This window comes from Rhagoletis zephyria, unplaced genomic scaffold (assembly GCF_001687245.7).
Source record: "Rhagoletis zephyria isolate East Lansing unplaced genomic scaffold, Rhagoletis_zephyria_1.1 Rzeph_scaffold_00023, whole genome shotgun sequence".
NCBI classification, from domain to species: domain Eukaryota; kingdom Metazoa; phylum Arthropoda; class Insecta; order Diptera; family Tephritidae; genus Rhagoletis; species Rhagoletis zephyria.
This window is the reverse complement of record NW_016157107.1, coordinates 536,172-551,341: the sequence shown is the minus strand read 5'-3', so window position 1 is coordinate 551,341 and position 15,170 is coordinate 536,172. Positions and strand designations below refer to the sequence as shown.

Sequence of the window (15,170 nt, the reverse complement as noted above, 5' to 3'; positions counted from 1 at the left end):
TTTCATTATTTGCTACATTCCATTGCACTGTAAGTGATTCGATCAGTTTTTGTGGTGAAAAAAACGAACGACAACTCCTTAGCGTGTGAAATATTGGAATCGGTTTTGTGTTTTTTTGTGTTATTTTCGAAAGAAAATAAAGAAAAAATAAGTAAGTATGTACTTTTAAAATCAATAATAGTATTTTTAATTTTTTTAGCGGCTACCTTCATCCAACATAGGAGAGAGGCACTCTTAGACCCAGTGGGTCCGTTGTGATACCAATTGAAAGTTTGAATTCGAACCCGTCCGTTCGCCTAGAAGTGGAACCAGTTGGTTAGGTTTAGAAAGCGCGAGAATTCGTAAATGCCTGCTTCACTTAGATCTGCAATACAATCAAAACGGTGGTGGGGAAATGAGCGTCTTCTCGCCCACATGAGGGCGGGGCAATGACAGAGATAGTGTTCCACACTCTCGATTTCGTCCTCGTCGCGGCAACCACGGCAGGCAAACCCATTCTGCTAGCATGCGTAGACGTAACCTTCAACACATTTATTTTTTTTTAATTAAACTTGAAAGAGCTTTTAAAATTTTTGCCATATTTATCCGTGTTTACGACTATCAAAAAAGGAAGATTTGCAATGATGTGATAAAGTAGCAGTCGCAATTGGGTATAGAGAAACTGCCACCAGTAATGTTAACTATACAGTGGCGTAGCCAGGGGGGGGGAGGGGGGCGGTGGGGAATATAGGGGGATAAGTCCCGCCCCCCTTCGTCATTGAACCACAATTATTTACTTTTGAATTAATAACACAATACTATTTTATCCTTCTGATTTAAAATTTTTTTATTTCAGACGGATGACAAATTATCTTTTAATAAATATATGAGTAGTCCACTTGCAAAGAGCGTTATGTGATTTTATAAAAGTAAACCACAAATTAAAAAAAACGTCTACGACAACAAGTAACATCTGAACTGTATCTTTTTTTATTACCTGAAAATTTTGATAAACAAGAGCCTAATACCATTAAAGAAATAAAATTGCAATGTGGTAGATTTGTAAATTTTATATTTAAACATTTAATATTGCAAGTTTTGAAATAGTAACTTTTCCATGGCTAGCTTTTTTAGCTTACTTTGCTTCTTTTTTGCGACCTTCTTCTTCTTCCACTAGACACCGAAACTACCACGTTTTCTTGCAGTTTTCTAAGTTCATACGAAGAGGAGACATTTGAAAGTGTATAAATAAGTATTATAGCGACTTTTGCAAGAGTAGTTAACATTTCATGCTATTTTTTCAGAATATAGAAAAAAATTTCACTCTGCTGTTAGTGGACATGAAACCCACCAAAAACTAAAAATCTAAAAAAATTTACATAGCGCACTTTGCAAGTGGACTACTCAATTGTTGAATATGCTATCTTATTTGTCCCTCCTTTTTATACAATTAAGGAGCGGCTGAATGGTTTAACGATGTTAGCGGTACATAATGATGTGCCGAAAAAATGTGTGTTAAGCAACGAAGATTAAAAATCGCTTTATAAGTAATAAGATTTTGTAGACTTGTACATAAATAAATGTAAATAGATACGCGTAAATATATAAATATGCAGATATATTCAATGTGTAAAAACTGAAGTGTATACTAACGAAACTTCTACAAAACAAAACTGGACTACACACTAATTAATTAAAATGGTGTAGTAATTTAATTTTTTAAATTTAAATAAAGCATGAATTCCCCATGGAATAACCGAGTAGACAAAAAATATATAACGTTAGAAATGGCACATACATACATATATGAAAGAATGCCCACAGGCGACGCACTAAAGGCAAAACACGAGTTTTTTTTTTCAAAATCGTAGATCTTCGCTTAGAAAAGAGATAATGGAATGCAGCATTTAACCCTTTAATGCAGAGTCTGTCATATATGAAACGCTTTTTAACCCTTTCAAGGCAAAGGAAAAAGGTTCTCAATATGCTTTTGAACGTGCTTTTTCTCATGTTAACGTAGATATTAAGCGTAGAAAATATTTCCATAGTAAAATAATAATAAAAAAAAATAAAATAAAAAAATTAAAAAAATAAAATGAAAATATTAAAAATAAAAATAAATAAAAAATAAAAATAAATAAAAAGTATGTTGAGAACATATTGAGAACCATTTTGCCTCTGCCTTGAAAGGATTAAAAAGCGTTTCATATATGACAGACTCTGCATTAGAGGGTTAAATGCTGCACTTTCGTAAATAAATCGACCAGTATAACAATTTTTGTTATATAAATTTTTTTGTGAAAGCTGATAGTTTACGAGTTATTAGAGTTTAAAAGAAGCTTTTCTTTTTCCAATCTGGCCACTCGGGTACAGCATCCAATGTCCCAAGAATCGAGTCCTAAGGTAAAATAAAGAGAAATCTTTCAGAAACAGTGCTAATGGTGTATTAAATATAGTGTTTTTTAGTGGAATGGAAGCCAAAGTCTAAAATTAAAAAAAAGTGACATTTTGAACGGTATTTTGAGGGTTGAGTTACTGTTGGTGTAACTTCTCCATAGTTTTCCTATATTATATGATCATTTATCTTCACGACAAAAGCGAAGATCTACGATTTTGAAAAAAAACTCGTGTTTTGCCTATAGTGCGACGCCTCTAGCCATTGTGTATCACAACTTTAAGTTATCGATGCAAATTTTTTTTAATCTGCTCCCCTTCGCCAAATCCTGGCTACGCCACTGTAACTATATATAAGGAAATTTCCTTATAATGACCGGTTATTTAAAATAAAAATCGGACTGCTGTTGCTGGTGGTATGCAGAAATTTTGATTGGCAAACTGCGTGCAATTGTTGCAGCAAACTCGGAGAGGCGAGTTTGGCGATACTCTCAGCAATATAAATTTGATGTGCAAACAGCAGCCGCCATTTAATTTTCCTATCAAAAGTTTGTCTGCATAACACCCAGCCAATATGAAAGACCAAAACAAAGGACGAAAATAGTAAGTGATGCAAAATAACTCAATAATGCCATTAGTTCCCGCGGTAAAAGATTTACGTTACGCAACACTTTTGTCACTGTGTGTTTGTCACAGTCACGGTTGAAACCCACTGTGACGCAACTGTCACAAATAAGGTTCTTCCTTAAAAGTCCCTCTTAATTTCAAGTTGTAATCTACTATTTGGAAGGGCGAACTCAACAAACGAAGGAAATAAACAGTTATATATGTAATTATTAACAATTTTGTCGCTGCAAAAAGATTGCTGCTTTTAATTTTTCACACATTAGGAAATTTAGACCTTTAGGAGTTTCAACTGAAGTTGATATTTTTTAGCGAAATTTTTCAAAAATAGTCACTGTATAGTCACTGTTCTAACACTTGCTAAACATTTATGTATTCTGTTTCTGTTTGATTGTAAATAAATTTGCGTTGTGCAACTCTTTTCTTTTTTGACATGTGCGTGACACTTGACATTTGTATGACATCTGACTATACATACATACATATATTTATATGTAAATGTATAAATAAATAAGTATATGAGTATACATATGTACATACCTTGTACATATACATACATACATACTTACGTGCATATGTACATCCAGATAATTTTTATATCAAAATTTCGTATTTTTTGCCGACAAGGTCGACTTTCATTAAGTATAAATATGTTTATGCAGAAATTAACTAATACATTCATACATACACCTCACAGGTTCAAATTTAATTACTCGTGATCTCACGCATTTCCAATAAAACCCAATTCCAATATACTACATATGATATATGTATGTAGGTACAAATCGGGTTCACCTGCATTATGTCTCCGTTTTCTTATTGTGCATTTAAAAACAAACAAATATGCACATATTTTTGGTTCTATAGTATGGTTACCCATAAATTTTTTGAACTTCAAATTTGTTGTGTCCATGAATAGTTTTTATACGTATGTTTATGTTTGACTGTGTGTACATTTTTATATATGTACATGCCAGCAAGTGGATATGTAAATACACACATACATAATTGAAAGTATGCATTTATGTCAAAAAAATTGTCATGTATGGTTGTAGGTGCGCTTACATTTGTATGTACATTCAGTTTTTATATGTACTATATGTATAATATGAGTTCGTTTGGAGTTTTGTGAGTCCACCACATTTGCATTAACACAGTAAATTACAACATTTATGATATGTTTTGTGTATTGCTATGACACTTATTTTCTTCTCATTAAACGCGTTAGACGTGTATATGTTTATGATTCCGATAATGAGACTTCAGGCAATATAATCTTGGTTTTTTGTTTGTATTCATTGCGAAAATGAATATCTGATAAAGCATTTCAATAATAAAAGGCAACTGACCTTTGTTTTAATATGTAAACATATTTATGTGTACCATTTATGTATGTAGTAATTTATAGCGCGGGCAAAGAATTTTAAAGAATCAGCGTTTGACATAACATGAAGCGATATTCGAATGTACGCTAGCTTGGGTGCACCAAGGGCCAAATTTCTTAAGCTTAAACTTTTACCTAGATTTTCAGGCATTTATAGTTTTCATTGCTCTATTCAGCAATACAAAATTACAAAATAAACAAGCGCAAATTGAAGAACTGCCCATTAAAATAAAGTATGGATGGTCACCATTAAGTGTATTGCATCTGCCAATATCTTTGAAGAGTTGATTCCCATATCTATAGTATGGTCAAAGCTCCCCGAGAATAGACTTCCGTAGAAATTGTACTGCGTCCTTTAATTACTGGGTAGTTTTATCAGGAAAAGTATATGAAATGTTCGTAATATTTCAGAGTTCCCATAACAGAATTTTTAATCACAACATTAGATAACAAGTGTAATTTTCTAACCACTATGTAGTCGAAAGCGGCACCATAGAACTACATAAGAATTCGATTGGAATTTGGTTTGGTGCTGCTTCTTCTTTAATTCACTGTCCATCAACTTGTATATAAAAAGTAAATATGATACATGTAAATATTAAACAATTTTTATTGAAATTGAGGCCGTTTTTTATTATTATTGAGGAAAAAACAACAACAGCTTATAAATCCTAGATGTCATAGCTGCTATTTCACCTTATCAGACTTCTTCATCGAGTTCACTGGGATTCGAACCAGCAACTCTAGCTTACAAAGCATTGTTGTTGCATTTTCCACTTTTTCATATGTTAACCCAACTACAATCATGGGTCACTATTCTGCTGCGTTTTAGACGTGATCAGGTGTTTATTGCGGTAGTTGTTATTTTAAGTATTTTAACATGAAGGCGTGTACGTCCTTAAATATTTGGGCTTTTTGTTATTTAAATAAAAATTGTTCAGCTAATATGATTTATAAGGATTATAGCACTAAAATGAGTACCAAAAGTTTTAAGTGCGAAAGGGAACACTTTGTAAATTTTCTGTTTGAAAGCAAAAGTGAAAATGAGCATGCAACTTTTGATGTTTTGCCAGCGGACCATTGCCTTTACCCTCAGCCAGAATATAGTATGGAAAATGGAGCATTTTCAAAATTACATTAGAATCTTACTAAATACATTAAAAGTGGGTTAGAGAACTATATACCATTTTCTCGAGTGTAGAATTATATTCCATATAACGCTTCTCGGATATGTTTGCATGTACAGAATCAGAAACATTAGGGCGTATCACGAAGAACGTTTAGTGTACGTCAATTTTATTTGAACGCTTACGTCGAGAGAAAATTATGGATGTAAACAATTTTTTAAGCACCCGATAAAACAACTAAATCTGGAACATAACTGGCTATTAGAAACCGTTTTGATTTATATCTCAATTAATTTTGGAAATACTACCCTTAGTTTTTTATTTTTATACCATACATCTAAGGCCCGCAAAAAATTATGAACACTAAACAATTGTTAGGTTTTATTAACATGCACTTGGCCGGTTGTAATTGAGTCGGGTTAAATAACAATTGAGCGAGTTTCAGTAAAGTTTAAAGTTTTACTGATGGAGCGATCGCAACTGTAAAAAAATGTTTTTTGGACCGAAGAATCTGTTCAGCAACAAGCTTCCAACAAAACGGGATGTAATAAAATACTTATTTTTATAAAAAAAGAGGTAAGTATTTCGGTGCATAAAAATGCTATGTTAATTATTATTTACCAACAAGAAATTTCTTAAAATTAAACAGATATTTTATTTTACATTCAATATACTGAGCGTTTGGTCCATATTATAATTGAATCTTTACTTGCAGTTTCAGACAAAAATAGAGTCACTTATCGGATGTGGCTGAATGGTTAGAGGTACTATTCCGGAGGACCTGGCATCAATCCCTACTCCGGACAGCATCTAAATTAGAAAAATTATTTTCTAACAGCGGTCGACCCTCGGTAGGTAATGGCAAACCTCCGAGTGTTTTCTGCTTGAAAAAGCTTCTCATAAAAACCATTTGCCGTTCGGAGGCGGCGTAAAACTTTAAATACGTGCATTTATGTAACAACAAGGCCCACACCACAAATCGCAGAAGAAGCTCGACCAAACACAAATATTATTATTATTATTGTTATAATTAAGGCAGCTTAAAAGTGGTTGAATAAGAGAAATATTTTTAGAGAAGCGAAAATAAAGTAAATATTAAGAACTCGATTTGAAAAATTTGGTGAAAACTAGATTAGGCTTATACAAACGCACAATTTCTACAAAAGAACTTTATCCTGGATGTATAAGGATACTAGTTAGTCGCAGTACGCTTCACGGAACTTTTAGGAAACTTTTTCGTTTAACTTGCTTGCCTGCATGAAGTTGATAACTGTGATCTAAAAAAACTTAGTGGCCCAACGGTTGTAAGCTTTATGTTTCAACTGCCGCATTAAGATACACATCGGAAATTACCTAATTGACTATTTACGTACCTCCACATTTTTTTATACACGGCACTTATAAAAACGAAGCTGTTTTTTAGGCAATGACTCTTTTGAATACAAGTGATGTGAAGTTAGATGAGAATAAAAAAAAACACAATAGCGTTAAAAATATTATAAATATGCATTTTGTAGGTCTATTTAATAACAAATTAATGAAGGGTGGTAGTGAATGGGTTTTAGAGAGTGTTTTCTGTTGTGTATTTATATAATATGCGTATGTACATACATATGTATACTCGTACTATTTGGTAAGCATACATATGTATACGTACGCGTAGGTTAGATTTATGTATGTATATTTTAGGCAAATAAAAAAATAATGTCATTGTTACCTTTATACATATGTATGTATATTTATTTACTATTTTATACCTTTTGTGTAATAAAAAAATTTAAACTACCTCTAATATAATATATATATGTATGTATATTCATTTAATATTATAATATGTCTAAAATTAAAAATTATTCTTGCAAGCAGCAAGTGCTTAATTTTGTATTTTTTGGGCTTGGTTGTTTTGTTTTTATTAATATGTACTCATAATTTTTTGTTTGTTATATCTAAATTGTAAATGTATATTTAATGCTAATATTTACTATACTTTTTGGTTTTGGTAAATTTTTGTTTCTGTTGTTTAGTTAATAATAGACAGCGTAGCATAGGAAGACGTCAATACCTGCATAAGACATTTTAGCCATTTTTCTTTATTTTTATGTATGTTTCGTTTTTATTTATTAATTATATATTTTGTCATGTACATACAGTTTTCATTAAAAACTTGACCTTGGTTGCGATTTGTTTGTGTTTTTATCTCATCTTAAATTTCATGATTTTTTCAAATCTTTCTTCTTAAATCATTAATAAGAAACAAACAAAAAATATTGTTGAAAGTATGCGGACTATTGAATAATGAATTTTAAGATTGGAGTCGCAATTTTCTTACTACCTTTTAATTTTATATATTTATTTTTGTGGAAACACAAGTAGATACATAATTGGTTTTTTGAGATTTGTTTGTTGTATGCTTGTGTGTATTAGTAAGTATAATTGGTTCTTAGTATTTTCGAATTTCGGGGGCATTTAACAACCTTTTAGTGTTCACATTATTTGTTTCGGAACAGAATTTTACTCTTCAGTTTATCTGCAGTTTACAATTATGATTTAAAAATATTTATTTTTATGTTCTTTTATCTTTTATTTGTTGTAAATATTTTTCGCAGGCTCATACAATTACATACTTATATATGTATATACATAAGAGTTCATGCTTGGTTTTTAGTTTTTTTTAGAAAGAAGCTTACTATTACGAAGTACCTAAATATAGTCATCTTTTAGGAAATCCTTTAATTTTCGTATGCCCTTCCACATACGTTTGTATCAACTCATTTGATTAGATATTTTTGTATTCATAATATTATTCATATTTGTTTGTAGACACTTAAAGCATTGAGACGATTTGGTTGCACTCAATAATGTATTCGCCTTGTACAGTACATACATACGTACATATATATTTATATGTAAACCCACGTGTATGCACATATATACTAGATGATACGTACATATGTAGATATGTTTTTGGTGTATGCATGCAGGAGTGTGTATCTTTGTTTGTAGGACAATTAAAGTTTTGCTGTACATCGTATTTAAATTGATTTTACCGATGACGTGATACATACATACACATATAATAACATTTCATTCCTACATTGATCTACACAAATTTTACATTTTACAGATTCGTACCTAACTATGTATGTATTTAATTTGTCTAAGTTTAATTATATTTACCTAAAATTCATAATCATAAATAGTAGGCAATCTAAAAAATAACAGAATATCGTCATGAAAAATATGTTTATAACAGATTTTTTCTCTAAACAATAATAACAGGCGTTAGCATCCCTAATTTATTTGTTTCACTCACACATATGTATGTCCATGTGTATATATTTATGTATATAATATTATATTATATATATGTAGTTATTTAAGTTGTTGTAATACATATATAGTAGATGCTTTGAATTAGATTTGTTTCACTTTGTTTTAAAGATTGATTGTATTTTTAAGCTTCTCGGGTTTTCTTACGATACTTTAAACTTTATTTGGTCGCTATACAAGAAAATTTTGCCTTGGACGCATCGAAAAACATGAATTTCTTCTTAAGGTTTTTTGTTTTTTTTTTTTATTTACAGTATATTATTTGTTCTATTTAATATGATTCCGAGTTTCTGATATATAATTTTAATTGTTCAGGGTTTAAGTTTCATCTAGTGCTTTAAATAGTTGGTTTTGTTATGCATTTTGGAAATTGTTTTTTAGCGGTACACATAGAAAAGCAGGTAAGCTTTAACACTATTTTTCAATATGTTCGACTATCGCACTGGAGTTTTTCATTTAAACTTTTATCCATTTGATACGCTAAAAGGATCTTTCTCTGCCGTATTAATAAACGCATACAAACGTGTAATAATTCGACTTTATAACTAAGAACTTTAACCAATTCATAAGCAAAACACTAAAAAATCTAAGCGAAAACTCAAGAAAAATGGCAGCAGATAACATACATAGCTGCCAAGGCAGTGCGGCTTGATAAGAGTTAAAAATAATATAAGTATTGTGTTTTTAATTTCATTAGCATTCGTACGTGCGTGGTCAAACCGCGTTCAGACGAAATACTTGACGGTGGTACCGAGGGGATCAGTACTTGGACAGTAGGAGCTTTAGTTGGAGTCCCACACTGAAATGTACAGGCTTTCGATGCTTCCTCCTAAAAAAAAACAGCTTAAAAGTGGAGGAAATGTTATTAGTTGCGTTCGCGTAGCTGTTAATTGTTCAAAGTTAACCAAAACTTTCAGGTTTTTGCGTTCGCGTACGTAAAAAACTTGCAAAGTAGGGCAAATTGAGAGAGCAAAGTGACATTTCATTTTGAGGGGAAGCTACTGGTTTCTGCTGGAAAAATTTTTGCCAACAGGAAAACAATTGATCAAAAACAGCTGGTAGGAATTTACGCAAATCACAAAATTGAACTTGAAGGTTTGGAAGTTAAAATGATAAAATGCGACTAATTAAACTTGTAAGAACTAAGTAGTTATTCGTTAAATCAATAAACTGTGTCAGGAAAACTTTTCGTGATGAGTTTTCGTACGTTTTAAATTTTACAATTTTGAATGTAAACAAAAATTCTATCAGCTGTTCGTCTAACTTGCAAGTTTCTGCAAATTTTCTGTTCGCGTACTATTTTGGATATATTTCTCCTGTGAGAGAGCAGATGACATTTTGCCGGAATTTTGTTGTTGGATGTTTTTTACCGGAGATTTTTAACGACAACTCCTGTAAACGATTCGTATGAGTTTTTCCAGGTGTTTCGTTTAGTATCTTCACAAGGGTTTGACCCGTTATATATGTGTGTATGTACATATGTATATACATGGTCAGAGGTAAGAACCATTTTTCATGCTAAAAATATGTTCAAGTTTTGATATTATTTATGCATGAACAACTCACCAATTCCTGTAAAATTTAATTTTTTGGAGACTATCGCTCTGTTCCGAAATTATAATTTATTTGTCTAAAAATGAGAATCATTCCGGTATACAAACATTGCGATTTGCAAATCTATTGTTCATTAAAAATATGTGGTATACCTAATTTTGTATTGCATCGGCCGCATGGGATTGTCCTAAATAAAACAGATGTATGCGTACCTATATGTCCTAACTCCATAAACGTCCACAATGTGATACATATGTAATGAAAAACTTTAAATATGCAGTTTTCAAATTTTGTAGAAAGAAATTTACATGTTGGGTATTAACACGGTGTGGCCTTACTAAATTTCCAACATTTTGTATCCACATAAATACGTGTGTATGGTGCTCTCCAACCCTATTCTGGTTCTTTAAATACAAACATATGTATATCAAATATACAAACTCTTAGAAACTCATATGAATTCTGTGGTGGGAATTTGCCACCAGCTTCGTGCTTTAAAAGTTGTCCTTATTAAAAAATTCCTTTTCTTTTACTGCCCTTTTTACCCATTTTACAGCTTTAATGATCTTCTTCTTTTTAATTTCACTCACAATTTCCATTTAACTAACTCCCAATCTTCATCAGTTTTTTTCTTTTTAATTACGCGCATCTCTGTCTTGTATAGTACATGCATTTATAGAAAATAAAAATTATTGTTTTATTTCGTCTTTCATGGTGAGTAAATAAGCAAAGCTCTCAAAATCTTCCCAGCTTAAAAATCTTCGTAGACGATAATATTTTCATGCACACCCACAAGTACACCTATACAACTACTTAAATACAAACACAAATTTAAACTTATACACATACAGTCGCAGGGCCCATCGCCTTTTGGGCGTTTGTCTCATTTCTTTTGTGCAATTAAATTTAAACTGTTCGTCCCTTACTAACATCGCTTTTCACATACATACATATGTATGTTCACTTTTAAAGTTCACAAAGTTTTTCAGTTAAAATTTCTGTTTCTTTCCTTTTCGGTACATTTTGTTGTCTTTTGTTTCTTTTCCCTTTTAGCTTTAACTATTTTGAATTTTATATATTTTTATATTTATTACACATACATATGTAGGTATGTACTTCTCTTTCTGTTTTAATTTATACTTTTTACATACAGTCATTACTTTATTGTTTGTTTCCCGGCTATCCGGCACCACCCTGTCGTTTGCTCAACAACAACAAATGCGCAAGTACGTAAACATATATTTCACCTGTTCTCTCTAACTTTTTACATTTCGCCGGTTCATTTTTATATCCAGTTTCCGTAACGTTGCCCCCTTTTTATTTCTAAGCATCTACTGTTTTGTTTTATTTGCTTGTGTTATAAAGTATGTGAAGAAAGGAATAGGGGTATTTTGCTAAAGGTACATATCAGCTGGGTTTAATTGTAGTTTCAACTACAGCGAACCAAGACTTTTGCTTTTACATTCGGTTGGTTGATCGGTGGGCCGAGACGGGGTTGCGCGGATAACCGAAGCCGGAGGCACCTACCGTCAGACTGCCGGTGCGTGGTAGCTTCCTTTTTTATCCTTCAGTATCTCAACATCTGCAACAGAGCTACCTGCAAAATCAGTGAAGCCCACGTGTAGCTGCTTCCCAATGTGAGGCTGATGGTTGGCCGGCCCGCTGCAGCCGTCTCCGCGGTGTGTGAGGCGCCATTGCCTAACGCTGCCATACCTATGCTGGGGACTGCTGTTGTTGTCGACGATGTTTCCGCTCGTATGAGTTCAACTGCAGAAAGTAGACGGGAAAGAATAGGTTGGCGTATGAGCGGTTGAGGCGGAGAGAACACAAACGACCGCGGCACATGGAATAGAAAGAATAATAATAAATTTTGAGTTAAAATTCGACTGCATAAAAAGTACAATGTATTCTGCGCCTTTCACCGTCTCATTGCTAACAGCGAGCAATGCTGGTGCTGAAATATTTTGCCAAGGCATTAGATTGACATTTAGTGTAAAGGTAAATTGATGAAATTAATTGGGCACAGCAAAGAGACTTAAGCCAAGCCGGCAGACAGCAAGGCATACATAAAAGTTAAATGCACATACATATATATCGATGTACTCTGGAATAACGGCACAAATCAAAATGAAAAATGAAACCTAACCCCTGCGCTGGTTAAGTGTCTAATATCTCTAATCTTTGCTTAATCGATATCGTATCTTTTTTAAAGTAAGTAGTAAAGATTATTACAAGGATTAGAGACATGACACACTTAAAAGTAGTACTTAAGGTTTATTTTTTTATTTTTGAGTTACATACAGTTATATACAGGGTTACCGGAGAAGTCGGCCTAAATACTTAAGAAGAATATTATTTAGGTAATTTCTGACTACTTTGGTTACATGACATGATGTTCAAAACTTAACCGTTTTCGAGATATTCGATTGTCAACTTTATTTTTTTTTTGCCTGGACGTTCACTTTTTTACATATTAGCTCAAGGGTCCGATTTTACTGTTCTTAGTTAAAGAGTATGTCCTATAATAAAAATCATTAACAAAACTTGCTGGAATACTTCTTCTGAAGTGAGCTGGGCAGTCATGATGTTGGAAACCGTATTTTGTCTAACAGCAAGAGGAAATTCAAAATGGCGGATCCAAAATGGCGACCAATTTTAGAAAAAATTGAAACTCTTAACCGTCATGTTGAATTTTGAAAATCTGACATCAGATTCGCAATCAGCAACCCCAGAAACACACTGGAAACGTGTTTTAACCCTTGACAATGTTTAATATGTTCAGTACCAACATTTTAATTTTAGTACTTTTTTTAATTTGATCGCCATATTGGATCCGCCACTTTGAATTTAAAGAAATTGACTTCATATTCGTAATCGGCGACCACAAAAACTCTCAAGCGCCGGGTTTCGAACAAATCCAATAAAATGGACCGCCATTCTGAATTTCGAAAAACTGACTTCAGATCCCTAATTAGCAGCCCCAGAAACCCCCTGGTAACAAGTTCCAACCCATGACAATGCGTAAATCGTTCAGTATCAACGTTCTAATTTTACTAGTGTCTTTTCGAGGCCATATTTTCGGGAACTAGACCCATTCTTATTGTCCAAGACAGGTTTGTAATTAAGGGAAAGTTCACCAATAATACCAGACTAGTTATATGTAAAAAACAAATTTTTAGCTGCATTTTAACATGTCAAGAAAATAAAAAAAATTTAGAACATCAGCGCTTTTATAAAAAAACCGACCAGCGCGACATCTAAGAAAACTTTTTTTTCAAAATATGAATTATTATGAATTTCCAAAAAGAGTGTTTTTATGAACCACTCTAAGCAAGAGGCACGTAATCTCTTCAAATTTTCGAGGTTCTCGCCATTCATGCATGCGACGTTATCCTCATCTATTGGATGATGTTATAGCCAGTGTTGCCGTTTTAGCCCTTTGGTGGCTAAAATTAGCTACCGCATACTTTTTTTGGCCACATAAATTTAAAATTTCCACTAGCCCTTTTTAGACTTTATTCATACTTGGCATGAAAACGTTGTACATATATGCTTAATTTGTTTTTTTTTGCAGTCATGTAAGAGATGAATTTTTAAACTAAGAAAGACTGATATATATACATATATGTATCGTATGCTCCTTACGCTTTCATCCATACATACTGTAAAAGTGTGGGGCTGTTAACTTATCTGTTAACGATTTAACTATAGTTTAAAATAGATAAGTTCACGGCCCTTAATATGCCAAATTTGTTAAACGACCCATCAAGTCGATTGACCGTGTATGTTCTTGTGCTGTGATTATACCAGCATACTGGTGTCGTGAGTGGTGAAATTAGCTCAATTTTCTAAGTAAAAAGTATTTTGGCGGAAATTTCTTGCCCTATCTCAAAGCCGTGTTTGTGGAAGATTACGTTCACGATACTGCAGTTGTGCTCTAATCATTTCGATCTTTCCTCAACCTCATTTTTAAAGAAATAAGTATTGTACCAGCATGCTGGTAAGTTATATGCTTCGAGCCTGATGGTACAATCACTTGATGGAACCACCAAGCTGGTGTCGTATATTTCCCCTTTTATATAAAAAGGTTTTTGGTTGGATAAAATATTAGCTTTTTTCCACACTTCATTGTTTTTATATACCATTACTTATTGAAAATGTTTACGTATATACTTATATATGTATATGTAAGTAAAAAATTTTAGCTACCATTTTTAGCCACAACGATTTTTTAGCTCTTTTTTAGCCCTTTTATTAAAGGATTTTTGGCTACCACTAAAAATTATGCGCGGCAACACTGGTTATAGCGTCTTTGATGGAACTTACCGAAGACTACGAGGAACTGATTCTGTTCGTGTCGAACTACCATAATGTGCACTATTACGCTCCGAAAGACTAATGGCCTTATTCATAAAAAATAAAGTAGGTTTAAAGAGCTTTATAAAGTGACGTTTTCACACATTTTTCAATTTGTAAACCTTTTTTAAAGCTACTTTATTTTTTCTGAATATGGCTGTAAGGCTACCCAAATAAAAAGATAACGAGAGAGCACAGAGAATATTTAGCGTGAATGTGAGGATAGGAATACTTTCTAATTTTTGTATTAGGCTATTGTTTTTGCCTGATTGGCTGAATGGCGAGGAGAAGTTTTTTTATGAACAATTTACTCGAATGAATAGAAGACGTACCTCTTGCTGTAAGGAAAAACATGCATTTCCAACATGATGACTGCCCAACTCACTTCAGGAATGGCTGGGAATAGGTGAACCAATACCATG

General features: G+C 32.7%; 1 protein-coding gene across 5 annotated transcripts in view; it reads right to left on the bottom strand.

Moving 5' to 3' along the window:
* Nucleotides 1-10,077: 10,077 nt before the first annotated feature.
* Nucleotides 10,078-15,170, bottom strand: part of beat-VII (Immunoglobulin domain-containing protein beaten path VII) — a 501,410-nt gene continuing 496,317 nt past the window's right edge. For all 5 annotated transcript variants that reach the window (XM_017615650.1, XM_017615668.1, XM_017615640.1 and 2 more), the window contains one exon: nucleotides 10,078-12,159. In XM_017615650.1, the coding sequence (XP_017471139.1) occupies nucleotides 11,960-12,159 (200 nt within the window). In that variant the 3' untranslated portion in view covers nucleotides 10,078-11,959. The remainder of the gene's footprint in view (nucleotides 12,160-15,170) is intronic.